General features: G+C 36.8%; 1 protein-coding gene across 1 annotated transcript in view; it reads right to left on the reverse strand.

The window, feature by feature from the left end:
- Positions 1-838: 838 nt before the first annotated feature.
- NAALADL2 (N-acetylated alpha-linked acidic dipeptidase like 2) overlaps positions 839-12,748 on the reverse strand; it is a 505,644-nt gene continuing 493,734 nt past the window's right edge. Inside the window, exon 16 of the mRNA XM_069792699.1 lies at positions 839-9,201. Coding sequence (XP_069648800.1) covers positions 9,003-9,201 — 199 coding nt within the window. The 3' untranslated portion in view covers positions 839-9,002. The remainder of the gene's footprint in view (positions 9,202-12,748) is intronic.

Consider the following 12,748-nt stretch of genomic DNA (forward strand, 5'->3'; position numbering starts at 1 on the left):
CCCCAAGTTTCTCTTTCAAAGACAGGATTTGCCACTGTTTCCAGTATTAAAAGTCTTAGCCATTTCACACCTTGACCTTTCCAAAATAAACAGATCAGTGTGGGGCTGAACTGCTCTTACTGGTCTGCAGTGCATTCAGAACAGATTCAGAGCTGGTTAAACTGGCATCAGAGTTCTCTGGGCAAGAGATAGCTCTCCACTGTGTGCTTTCTGGCACCTGGTGCAATTCAAGTGTCTTACCAGCACCTGCCTTTCCCAGTGCCCACTTCTGGCACTCTTAGGACTTCCAACCCGCTGTTGGCCCCATCAGGCAGCTACCACTGGCCAGAATCCATTTCTACTCCCTTCCTGCTCATCAGCCTAGTATATAAACACTTCACTGTGACAGCGTCAAATTATTCATTACTTCAGTTGCATGGTTACCATACCTGCACTTCATATACAGAGCAAATGCCTTCATAATTACATGATCCTGTAGACTCCACTCCCATGCGGATCTCTATGCTACTACTTAATGAGAAATACGGGTGCAAGAAATGCCACAGCAATCTCAACGTTAAAGAAAACAGTGGAGAAGACTGGTTATATTCCCATTCTCTTGGACAAATCTGGTCTATACCAAGCCTGACTACTTGGAACGCTATATGTTAAAAATACATTTATTATTTTTTAATTTTGCTCAGATAGATACTCAGTGAAAGAGGATAATGGTCCAATCTCCTAAGCAGAGCCACAGAAGAAGATTTTGATATCCAGGCAAAGAACGTTTAGTTTCAATGACATTTTTCAGTAATATTGACTTCCACAGATCTAGTGGCAAGAATTGCAAATCAGATACTTGTATAAAATTGTTGACATACAGTTGGCTTTTATTTTCATGGCACAAGTTTACATGGCTTAAAGGAAACATATTCCTTCAGAATATGTTTCAAAAATTAGTCTTTAATATTACATGAGATATTCTAGTCAGAGCTGCACCTTGTACGGAGCTAATGTATCAAAATAGGTTAATGATCTAGCCATGATTAAAAATATTAACAAGGTATCGCTTTTACTTTTCCTTTTAATATGGTGAACAGAAAAGCAGTTTCAAAAAAACCCTACACAAAATGGAAATAAAATTTGTAAATACACATTCATTTACAATGAAACTATTTCATTACACCTCTCAAGTGCTTCATAAATACAGAAAAGCCTCCAAGTTCTCATGTACTAAAAGCAAAACATGGAATTCATATTTTCATGAGATAACGACCACCTTATAATTTCAGGACCTCTGAACTATGGGAAAAAGCCTAATCATCTGAATTTAATATAATCTGAATATTACATATCGTCAAGATTTTCAGAATGGACTGGTCTCTTTCATCCGATAGCGTTAAGGTTGTTCAGTAGCTTTTTTTTTTTTTTTTTTTGTCTCATCCTGAATACTTTGTGTTTGATCCAAAGTCTCTAACTACTTTTCAAATTCTTGATTCTCAAAAACATACAAGAACAATTTCTTTCTACCTGAAAGACCAATTATCTGAATATCTGGGCTTTCTATATATGAGCACCTAAAGAAGTGGATAATTCAAAATTTACCTGTCAGTAAATTATCACAGCCCAGGTTCTGAGGTTCTGTCTAGCTATTTTTTTTTCTTCCTTGCTTTTTGCCTTCTTCCCATTATGTTTTAATGCCCTGGGATCCATGTTACTGAATCAGCAGCTTGAGAGGCATATGTTACAGCTCACTGGCAGAACCAATTAAAAAAAAAAGCAAAACCAACAAAAAAGCAAATGAATATAATTCCAAATCATTCAGTGCAATGTACATTATACACATCTTCATATTCCAGTTTAATTTCTAGCAAAAATGTAACTATGGAAAAAACATTGTCTAATTCACAACCACTTTCACAATACGTCTATTACTGAATTCCAGTCCACAGTGCCTTCTGTACAAACACTCCACGGACTGCAAAAATCATATTCATAGCACAAAAAAGTAAAACGTGCTTCTTAATCAAAGTACGTAGAATCTACTTACATTAATGGCCAATGTTACCTTTTTATTACACTATGTTATAAAAGTACAAATTGATACAAGGTAAACTAATTTTGCAAATAACCTATTTTATTCAGACTCAACGTTCTATAATGTGTTATAAAAATCAACCTTTCATTGCACATTTCCACATAACATGATATTTATTGGTTTCCAGGAATCACTGCATCAAGTTTATATTACTGCATGGTCAAAAAACCTAGTTACTTAATATTCTGAATTGACTAGCTATCAATTGTGGCAACTTGATTTTACTACATGAAAATTTAGAAGTAGATGGAATGAAGGAGTCATCATTCAGGCGTCTCACATTCTATGTCAAAGCTCGACAAAGATAACACAACTTGACAGCTGCTCTTTTGCATACAAAAGGCAGAGATACTTGCATATTCCAACCAGTTAGGTAAACCCTGTATGGTGTTACGTGACATAAAAATAATAGTTCGTATTGAGACTAACATGATCACTGATAACAGCATTTGAGCATTAATCCTCAAAGGCAGAACAATAAGGACATTACCACACAGCTAGGTATGAATGCAATGCTAAAATCTGGCCTTACACAGAAGAATATTATTTTCCAGACCTGTACTAAAACCCCCAAAAGTATCTGTTCCAAGTATCTTCACTTGCACTTTTTCTCACTCTATGCAAACGGTTAAGATACTTGAATGTGAAGTGTTTCCTGAATTCATTATACTTCCTCTGGATATGGAATCAACATTTATTTTCCATTTGTCTCAGAATACCAAATCATAATGTATGTGATAAGAGTATGTTGCATATTAGCTTGCATAAACTGCACAGGGAAAACAAAGAGAATTAGTATTCATCTTATCTGCTTTAAGTATGAAATATTAAGCATCTCCTTATTTCTCCTCTAGTGGATTCATAGACTACAAGATGTTTCAGCTGTTGAGAACAGGAAATGAGACTGCATGAAAAAAACTCAGTGTTCCAGTACTTTTTCAGAACCCTCAGTATACAAACTGAAAACACCATAAGTTGGGAAGTACTTACCAAGTATTATATTTAACTTTTTAAGGACAGGGGGCAACAGCAGTTTCTGTAGCAAGCTAATACATCAGTCAGACCTATCCATATCACCTTGGTGTCATTCGGACCGGTATCAGAACTGTGCTACATAAAAGCTGAGCGGGGCTACAAGAGACACTAATTAAAAACTGTGGAAATACACTGACAGCTCAGACAACCCCTTAACACGCCACCTGTAGTAAGAGCTTATAGCAGGTGCTAAGAGGACTTATTACATTGCTGTATCACCAGTATGCTCAGGAGAGAACAGTTTCAAATGGGGGAAAATTAGCAGGTCTCTGCAATACTATTAAAAAAAAATTTGTTGTCTTAAATTAGTGCCTTAAAGCATCATATTGCATACCTATACCGTTGCATGGTAAAGGCAGCCACTGAAGCATATAATATCATATACATTAACTGGTCAGTAAAGGACCTTTTTCCAAAGACCATGCTTTGAAATACCACTTTTAGTTCTATCAAATAATCCAGGAATGACCAGACAAGAAGACGTTACGCTGTCTTAACACATGATAATCTTTCCATAAACACTAAAGGCAGCACACATTTCAAAGAAAAGTCAAGACTTGATTCTCAAAGGCTCGTTGGAAAAGAAATCAGAGAAAGTAGCTTAAACAACACCCTAATCGGTTTTAACCAAATGGATTAGGCAGATGAGTAAGCATATACTACATCTACACAGCAAAAAACATTGTTCCATGCCTATATTCTGATTACATTTCTTAAATTAAGCCTTTGTATTAATTCCAATCCGTGAAGCTCGTAAGAGAATGTGTGCATTAATCCATGCCAACATTTATAATAACTATTAAGTTAATGCTAGATTATAATACACCACTTGTACATACACATTTACATTCTGCCCTGTGGGTTTACTTAACATTGATCAAGAGACTCCTGCCCATTTTTTGAAAAATATACTCTTGCTTGTAATAATCTATGTTGAGAGATTAAAAAGAATAGACTAAACACAAATAAAAAAAAAAATCTGATACCAAATCTTTTGAGAAATTCCATAGTGGCCAATTCTGCTGACCTCACTCATGTGGAATAGTACCCTGATAAGCAGTCATGGTAAAGTCAACCCTGCTGAAAAAACCAGACCCAGTCAGTAAGCCTGAGGGGAAACATAATCTTTCAGTAAATCTAAATCTGCAGGTGTACATATTCTCCAGTTATGATGAGTATGTATGAGCAATAGTAGAAGTAACCAGCAGCAACGGGATTAAAATTTGGGAAAAAAAAGTTAGGCTTGATAGCACCATAGTTCTAGTAAACATACAGTCTAATTTAGATATTCTTAAATCCTTTGCTTCCTAGATGAGTATTCATTATTCTTAGGCACTTCCTAGGTTCAAGTGTGCATGTTCAAGTACAGGTTTGTGCATATGGCTTGAGTCCTTATCATCCTTAATAATTTGAAACGCTGCAATACAGTATATTTACACACATAACTTTCATATGTAGCCATCATGTAATGGAAGGTATTGGATGACATGCACAAGGTCAGAAAAAATTACATGCTTATTTTATTTTGTAGGCAGCTACTAGGTAGTACCAACTCTGATTAAGTTTGTCTATCATTTCTTACTCATTCCTACTTATTTTTTCCTATCACTCACCTTTCTGGGACTGGCAGAATACTGCTAAAATGTTATAGAGCGCTAAAGGGAAAGAACATCTTCCACCCATGCTTGTTTCCTGAGACAGCAACTATAATGTATGCTAGAGGTACCCATTTCTGAGTAACACAGGTAATAGCTTGTAACACAAGGCTTTTGAGGAAACTCTTAACGGCTCCCTTGAGAATACAGGCCCTGACATAACTATGTTTACAGTATTTAATAGCTTTTAAAGCCAGAATGACCCATACAATTATCTTGCCTGACTTTCTGCATAACACAAGCCATAGAATTGCACTGAGCTCCTGAAATTTGGTTAAAAAGAAATCCTGTAACTGGGAACCAGGGACCGTATAAAAAGACATCAGAAGGTAAAGACATTGGTCTCTACAACTTAAAAATAAACCCCATTCCTTGAAGGACAAATCTTATACAAACTTTCCAACATAATAACTGTGAAATCCTAGAGACCTTGGCCAAGAGTTTTCACTGAATGAAATGATGGTTACCTTTTGAATGTTTGCAATTAAACCAATTACAATAATTTAACAATTAAGAAATATAGGGAGAGATTTGGAGAAATTATATCTATAGAAAAAGGAAAGACTTCTTCTCTGTGAAGGTGAAAAAGCACTGGCACAGGTAGCCCCGAGAGGTTGTGGAATCTCCATCCTTGGAAGAGATTCAAAAGCAACCTGAACATAGTCCCTCCTGGGCAACTGGCTCTAGGTGACCCTGCTTGAGCTGGGAGGTTGGACTAGATGACCTCCAGAGGTCCCTTCTGTGATACCTGAGAGATTTAGCCTTTCCCCACCCACTGCTGCAAGAACTGAGGTCAGCTGAAGTGCTTTCTTTTACACGTCTAGACTGAAATACTTTCCTAAAAGGTAAGTGAAGCAGCGCAAAGTGTTTGCTAATTTTCTCATGTAGTTATTATTTACATCTATGTTTACATAGATGTATCATATTACTGCAAGTAAATTAGTGTTTGTACAATGTTTTGAAGATATAAGGCATTTGCGTATTTGTGTGTTTGAGTATTTGCACAGATACCGTTTTTCTCGGATGACAAAAGCAATTCACTGCCTTTTTTAAGGTTAGTACTCAAAATCCAGCTCCCATGTACTTATTATTCATCTGAGCTGATTGTACTTTAGCTTCTTTATGGACTCTTTAAAATACGCACTAAATAAAATCTTATTAGCTTTTTATTATCAACTGTCTTAACATATAAATATTACAAGTTGCAGGGATTTTCTGGTCACTGTGAGCATGACTCTAGATTACATAGCAATCAATGCATTTGCTATACTGTCTCTGGCACTTGATGTTTCTGAAAAGGTAACAAATTTTTAGTATCATTCAGGCAATTTGCAAACATACTTCTGCCTTTAAGGGCGCTCCGTTTATTTCAACACAATATAGGAATGAATTCAATCTGGATAAGCTACTATGATTTGCTAACACCTTCCTTTAGCTGATGTTCCACAGCTGGCTGGGCAAAAATTCTGTGTTAGAAACACACCAGGTATTTAGGACCTTAACTTGCTATAAGTTCTCTGAAGTCAATAGGTAGGATTTAAAAATCAATGGAAGGATATGGCTCAAAAGTGCCTTTTCCGAAGCTATAATGGTACAAATATTACCACTGAGCACTCACTTACATATAAGATCTGAATATTTGAAATAAAAGCCCAGAGATCTAGAATTGTGAGATGACATTGAAATCAATGCATTTAGGTCCCTAAATAGCTCATCTGATTCATCTCACCAACAAGAATATATGATTGTCTCTAGAATAGATAGGCATTTATAGTGGTGGAGTACTCTGAAGTCTGCTATTTTAAAAGTGGTTATAGAAGGACATTAGTGAGAAAACAATATAAATGTTTTAGTGAGGAATTACATGGCTGAGAAATCATACATGAGGGATAGTCTTCCCAACAGATTTCACTGATTTTGCATGAGTACGCTTTGGTTACATTAGAGGTGGTTTTGGTGGAACATACATACTAAAAATGAGGAAGCACTCATTAAATTCACCTAGCAGAGTTAAAGGAAGTGTTAATCTCTATTTTTGGTCTCTTAATGGCACCTCATCCTATATCATTTAAGACCATAGATGTTGGCTCCACAGTGAGTCAGCACTCTAAAGAAAACATGTTACTAAACGAACTGTTAGAAGAGTGATCCCGATTAGAAAATACAATTGAAATGTAGTGTGAACAGTACAACCCCAAATACTATCACAAAATAAACATACAACTCAAATGTGGCTATTCCAACCATTTAAGTATCACAATACTAAAAACTATGGAAACAAGGGGATGAACAAACATTACAGTATCAGAAAAAATGTTACTCTTCAGAAGTCAAATTCTCTCTGCAGTAAACAGAGTTGTTTAGGAGCAAAACAGCATTAGCAAAAGAATAATCATATACTCTTGCTTACCAGATCCCAAGTAAAGATAAGGGATAATCATGTCTAAGCTCATGCAGCCACACTGACTGATGCTGAACATACTGCCACTTCAGTTGTAGCTGTACAACTGCATAGCCGTGCCTCTGGTCAGACCTGTGATGCTTTTGCCCATGGTATGATAATAACTTGCAAAGAAATGTAGCAACAGCATAGCTGCATGTACCTAGTCCTGGGCCATTGCTAATAGAGGTCCATTTGCCAAGGACTTTTGGAAATAGAAACTCAGATCTGTAAACAACTCTCATTTCTTGCTATGTGAACATGCACTTTAAAAAGTCTTTCACCAAACTGTGCACTTTGAAATTTTCCAGAAGGCAATTTTTTTACATTAATACAGATACTTCTTCCATTTTTACTGCAACCTGAAATGTTTCTGCAATGTTTCCATGGCAAACTGGGTAACAATACATTTAACGTTACCATCAAATAAATTATATTCCATTTCTAAGTATCTACATAAAATTAATTTTTTAAGCTCTAACCTCAGAATCATCTGAGATTGTAAAATTCTAAACCCAATAGGGCTTAACAATTTCAACTGTTTATATTATTAAGACCTGCAATTCTCAAGTGTGTATATTATCCCCTTAGAGGTTAGGACACTGAACCTCCTGATCCTTTCATTCACAGATTACTTCAGGCCAACAAGGTAATGGTGTGATTACAGCCTTTGTATAGGGCATCCACCAATGCAAAACAGATTTGAGTTTTAGCCCTGCAATATGCTTCATCAGCTTGTGCCTTCAGAGGTGAATTCCTGGTTCTACAGTAGGGAATGAATTTATGTTTTCCTTGTGCTTTTTTGACAACAGTCCAGGTCCTATATGCCAGGCACTACTGATGGAATGATCCAGCCTGGAAAAGTGGGTGGTGCGGTTGAGTGGTGGAATCCCCAAAACGTTCCCAGAACTTTGAGGTCTTCTTTTCATTTATTGCTTTCTGGAAATTTAGAGAGACCTTGAAGTGGGCTGCTTTGTAATGCATAAACTTACAAGGCTTGCAGCCTTATAAGACCAGGCAGTACTTTAATTTAACATAAAGATTCAAAGTATTTTTGTACAAGTGTAACTACCGATTCAAACTTTTCAAATCATTTGAAATCATCACAAAAATTTTCTCTCCAAGAATTACTAGAGAAAACAACTCTCTTTTTCATACAGAAATGGGATAATCAAAGTTTATCTGTATTCTCAGAACGGAGGTATTTATTGTTCCACAGGAGTAAAGATGTTGGATTGCACCGGTAAGGGTGTTTTGTGCATTTCCTGATTAACTCCAGTGCTGGATACCCAAGGAAATGCCACATCCTTCAACTACTTACTCTGAAAGGAGTAAGGTAGAAGATGAATTTGCTGAGGAAGTTAAGAAACACAAGAGTATACCTAAGTCACATTCTTCTGACAGAGTAGGCACGGAAAGCTCACCTGGGTATACATCTGGGGTGTCTCAGAACCTGGTCTTCAGCATATTGCAGGACTTGGTACTTTGCAAGATTGAGCTCTCAGTCATAAAAATATATTTTACATATAAAAATACAGCAGATGTCCTTCCAAAAACCCTATCTTAAGCATTATTCCCTCTCATTATGTTTTATACATTCAGAAACAGACATTTGAGATATATTGTGAACAGTGCAAAAGACTGTTTTATATTTATAAAAACACTCACTGCAGTACCTTTAAGCGCCAACTGAAAGAAAAATTGAGGAAGGTTTCACCCTCAGAGAAATTCTGGTCCAAGTCGAACTTTTGTTTAGCAAGTTGTAAACAAATGTCTTAGAATGCAGAGAATCCTCTCATTTCTTTCCAGCTAAGGTAGTCTCAAACACATCAAGTCCTGCTTTGAAGTAAACCTGAGCTGAATTGATGCTGTTCAGCACCTCTGACAAGGCTGCTTGAATGGTCTCATTTGACTGATGCAGTTTGCAGTGCTCCAGTGCCTCTAGCAGTACTGAAAACTGGCTTGTCCTTTCATCCAGTCTGTAAAGAATATTTCTAAAAGAGAACAATGGAGAACGGTAAACTTTTTACTCAAAACAATTCATCAGAAGTCATCAAGAAACTCTGCAAGTATCAGCCCCACTTTACAGATGATAGATATTATGCACAATAAAGCTGACCCATGGCAAACTGCAAGACAACTGCATATTTATTACGGCTTTGTAAACTGCATCTGTTCATTGATCTAGGTGTAGATACATTGAAACATTCACTAAATCCGTCAAAGAAATCTCACATTCCTCTTTGACCATTCAAGATTTTATTCAAAATCATTAGCCTAGACCTATCACACCCCTCATGAAGTATTTTGTGTCTCAGCCGGATTCCATTTATTCCCCTCTAAAAAAGTTTGGTTGTTACTGTGGATCCTAGGCATGGATTTTTTTTTTTTTCCTATCTGCTCCTGTTACTTATTTCACACTTCAGAGGTGAAATTCTAGCAGCATTGAAGTCAATGGTAAAACTCTCATTGCCTTCAGCAGAGCCTTTATTTCGTCAATAATCCTTTGTGGCATCAGAACTAGAGCAACCCATCTTTAATGTCACATACTTGAGGAAGGAAATAAATGGAACATACAGCCAAACCCTTATGAAATGAAATCTGTGTTTTCCTATAATATCTGCAAGACTTTTGAATGGCTCATATAAAAACACATGCAAAGTAATGTCTGATCCCTTGGAAATGTTATCTGCATGAGGTGTTGAAGGCTCAGAATTCAAAGCTAGTCAGTGATTTCAATGAGACTCTTAAAAGCAGGCTATAAATGTTATCTAAAAACAGGTGGAATCATTACCCTAATTAGAAGAGCATGTAAATATCATAAATCTCCACCCAGGAGCTCCTTTGATTGTAAACAGAAGCGAGTGAAATTCGAAACAGCAAAGCTATACATGATTCGCTGCAGGACCTTATCCTTAAATACAAGGCAGGTGTTCAGGGCAGGGGAGAATTTGTTTCACAGAATGAAGCCAGCAAGAAAGCAGGACAACTTAGATACTCCGTCAGTAACCTAATCGCATGATAGAACAGGCCCAATGGCAACTCCAAATTAGTATTAAAACTGCCAAGTACCTTCAAGACAGATGACCACAAAAGTGTATCTTATATTATATGAATCATCTGATTGCCAGTCTACAAGGGAAAATGGTAATGAAGTAACCCAATAAATGACACCACAGAACATCTACAATATTCTGCCATGTTTTCCAGTTTGAAAAAGTGTTTTTTTGCATGAGGGGCAATGTTTTTCAAATATTTTTCAAAAATATGAAATAACTCCTATCCTCGTAACACAATTTTTCGGTCTTTATGTTTTTACCTTCCTGTAGTGGGCATACATCCAAAATCAGCAATGCACAATAGGAAAGGTAAGCTTTTTATCCCGACAGCAATACATCTATCCATTTCAAATGTTCCGCAATGCAATACATAGTAGTAGGAAATGGTTTGAATCCAACACTGCAGTAGGATGATAGCTTCTTTAAATAGACCTTTAAATAGTAGGTCATCACTGACCTAGACCATTTAGAGTGAAACAGGTTAGAAGCACTTGTAGGAACAGCTCAGCAGGGACAGAAACCTCCATCAAGAGGACAGTAACAAGCAGACGTGGCAATAACTTCTTCAGCTTGCACTGCGGCAGCCAGAGGACAACTGCCTGCTTCCTCAGTTCTGAGCTGATGCTACTGTTCCTTGAGACTACAATGCAGCTTACGCTCAAAGGTGACTGAATTTATATTACGGACTGTCCCTAAAGCGTCTCTGTGATACAGTAAATGAAAACTGTGTACACTGAGAACCAGATAAATTCTTGGTTGGTTGGTTTTTAAGGATAGGCTGTGCTATGGGAAATACTGTAGTTTTCAAAGCAGGGATTGATTTTGCTCCCTCTGAAATCAATTCAGGGACTCCTGCTGAGATCAGTGCAAGCAGAACCAGGCTTCTGAAGAACCCTCCTCTACAGTTCCCATAGTTCACAGGGAGCCAGAAGCCTGCTCACAACCCCTCAAAGCCCTTGAACAGCAGGGGCAATGCTGGAGATAATCACATTACTTTCAGGAGGCATGTAACAGTCTTATCTGGTTGCTGGTACCTAGAAGAGTTTGAGTGAGCTAGAATTCTGCTCCAAATGCCTACAACACTGGCATCTTGATCTGCATTAGGATCCCTCTATTCCTTATTGGGGGTAACGTCAACTAATAAAAAAGTCATAATGCAACAACCATCAGCACAGCAACACTAACTTAGATTGCCAGAAATCAGACTTTAAATAGAGGATGACCTGAAGACTGGAACATCTGGGAACTGCCAAGAAAACATTTGTGGTGAATAGGAACAGATCTTCTCCTACCCTATCTTCAAATGTGCTCTGAACAAGGCACACAGGCTAAAAAGATGGTTTACTTTCACATACAAGGATGTTAATACAGTTTAGCTGTACTGCTGTGGTTCTGGAATCACAGGTGATGCCATAGTTAATCCACAGGCAGGTGATCCACTGTAAAAGACAAGTATTCCTAGCCCGTCCCACCTGACGACAGTACAAATCAGTGTCTAATGAGAAAAGCTTAGTTGTTTGATGAATGAAAGAGACAAGCAGTCTGCTGTCATAATTTAAAAGAATATCTTAACTTTTGCAATGGTAATATGACTGGCATAGCTGATTGCATGGTATGACAGAAGCTATTTGTTATTTTTATGTATGCAAATAATAGTAAGTAACATTATACGGCACCTGTTTTTTCAGATTTTCTGCTAGGAATTCTCACCCGGATCTTACATTTTCCAATTACTTATCTTTGCCTGGCAAGCCATGCTACCCCTTTGTTGCATAAAATGATTTCTCTCTTTATGCATGTTCATGAGAGTCAATTTATACAATTTTACTTCTTATCTCTGTCCAAGCTTCATCAAATGAAAAAATGGCTAGTCCAGTTTATTACTTCCAAGCCTTTACAAGTCAGAAAAGCATTTTCATTAAAGATTACACATGAATTGAAAAATAAAATCCAGCCATTTCATTGGCACAAGATATCACTATGTGACCACAACATGCATAATGATACCAAAAGACTTTAATTTATACTGTGAAATTCAATTACTTAAATGTTCCTTAATACAAATTGGTTTTGTAGCGTATACCTCTAAAACAACAATTCCAGCCTCTGGCCTAATTGCTTAAGTATCTACCTTTATCTTTAACTATTTTGATTTTATAAATATAATTCACACAGTCAGCCTGACCCATACAAAACAAAAAGAGACTCCTAAACAGAAAAATGCAATACATTATTGATGACACTAATGAAATTACAATACACATCATTCATCTTAATGGGCTTGTTTCAATGACACATCACAGTGACCTTTAAAAGTGTAACAGTGAAGTAGCAAACCTAATTAATAACTTCAGGCAGTACCACTGAAAGAGGTAAAATGGCTCCAACCAAAAGAATCAGCCTTAGCAAACTAAGGCAAAGAAAACTATAAAAATGAATTCTAAAAGAACTACTTCTACAAATTTTATGAGCCCTTTGAAGG

Source organism: Haliaeetus albicilla, chromosome 9 (genome assembly GCF_947461875.1).
Source record: "Haliaeetus albicilla chromosome 9, bHalAlb1.1, whole genome shotgun sequence".
Lineage (NCBI taxonomy): Eukaryota > Metazoa > Chordata > Aves > Accipitriformes > Accipitridae > Haliaeetus > Haliaeetus albicilla.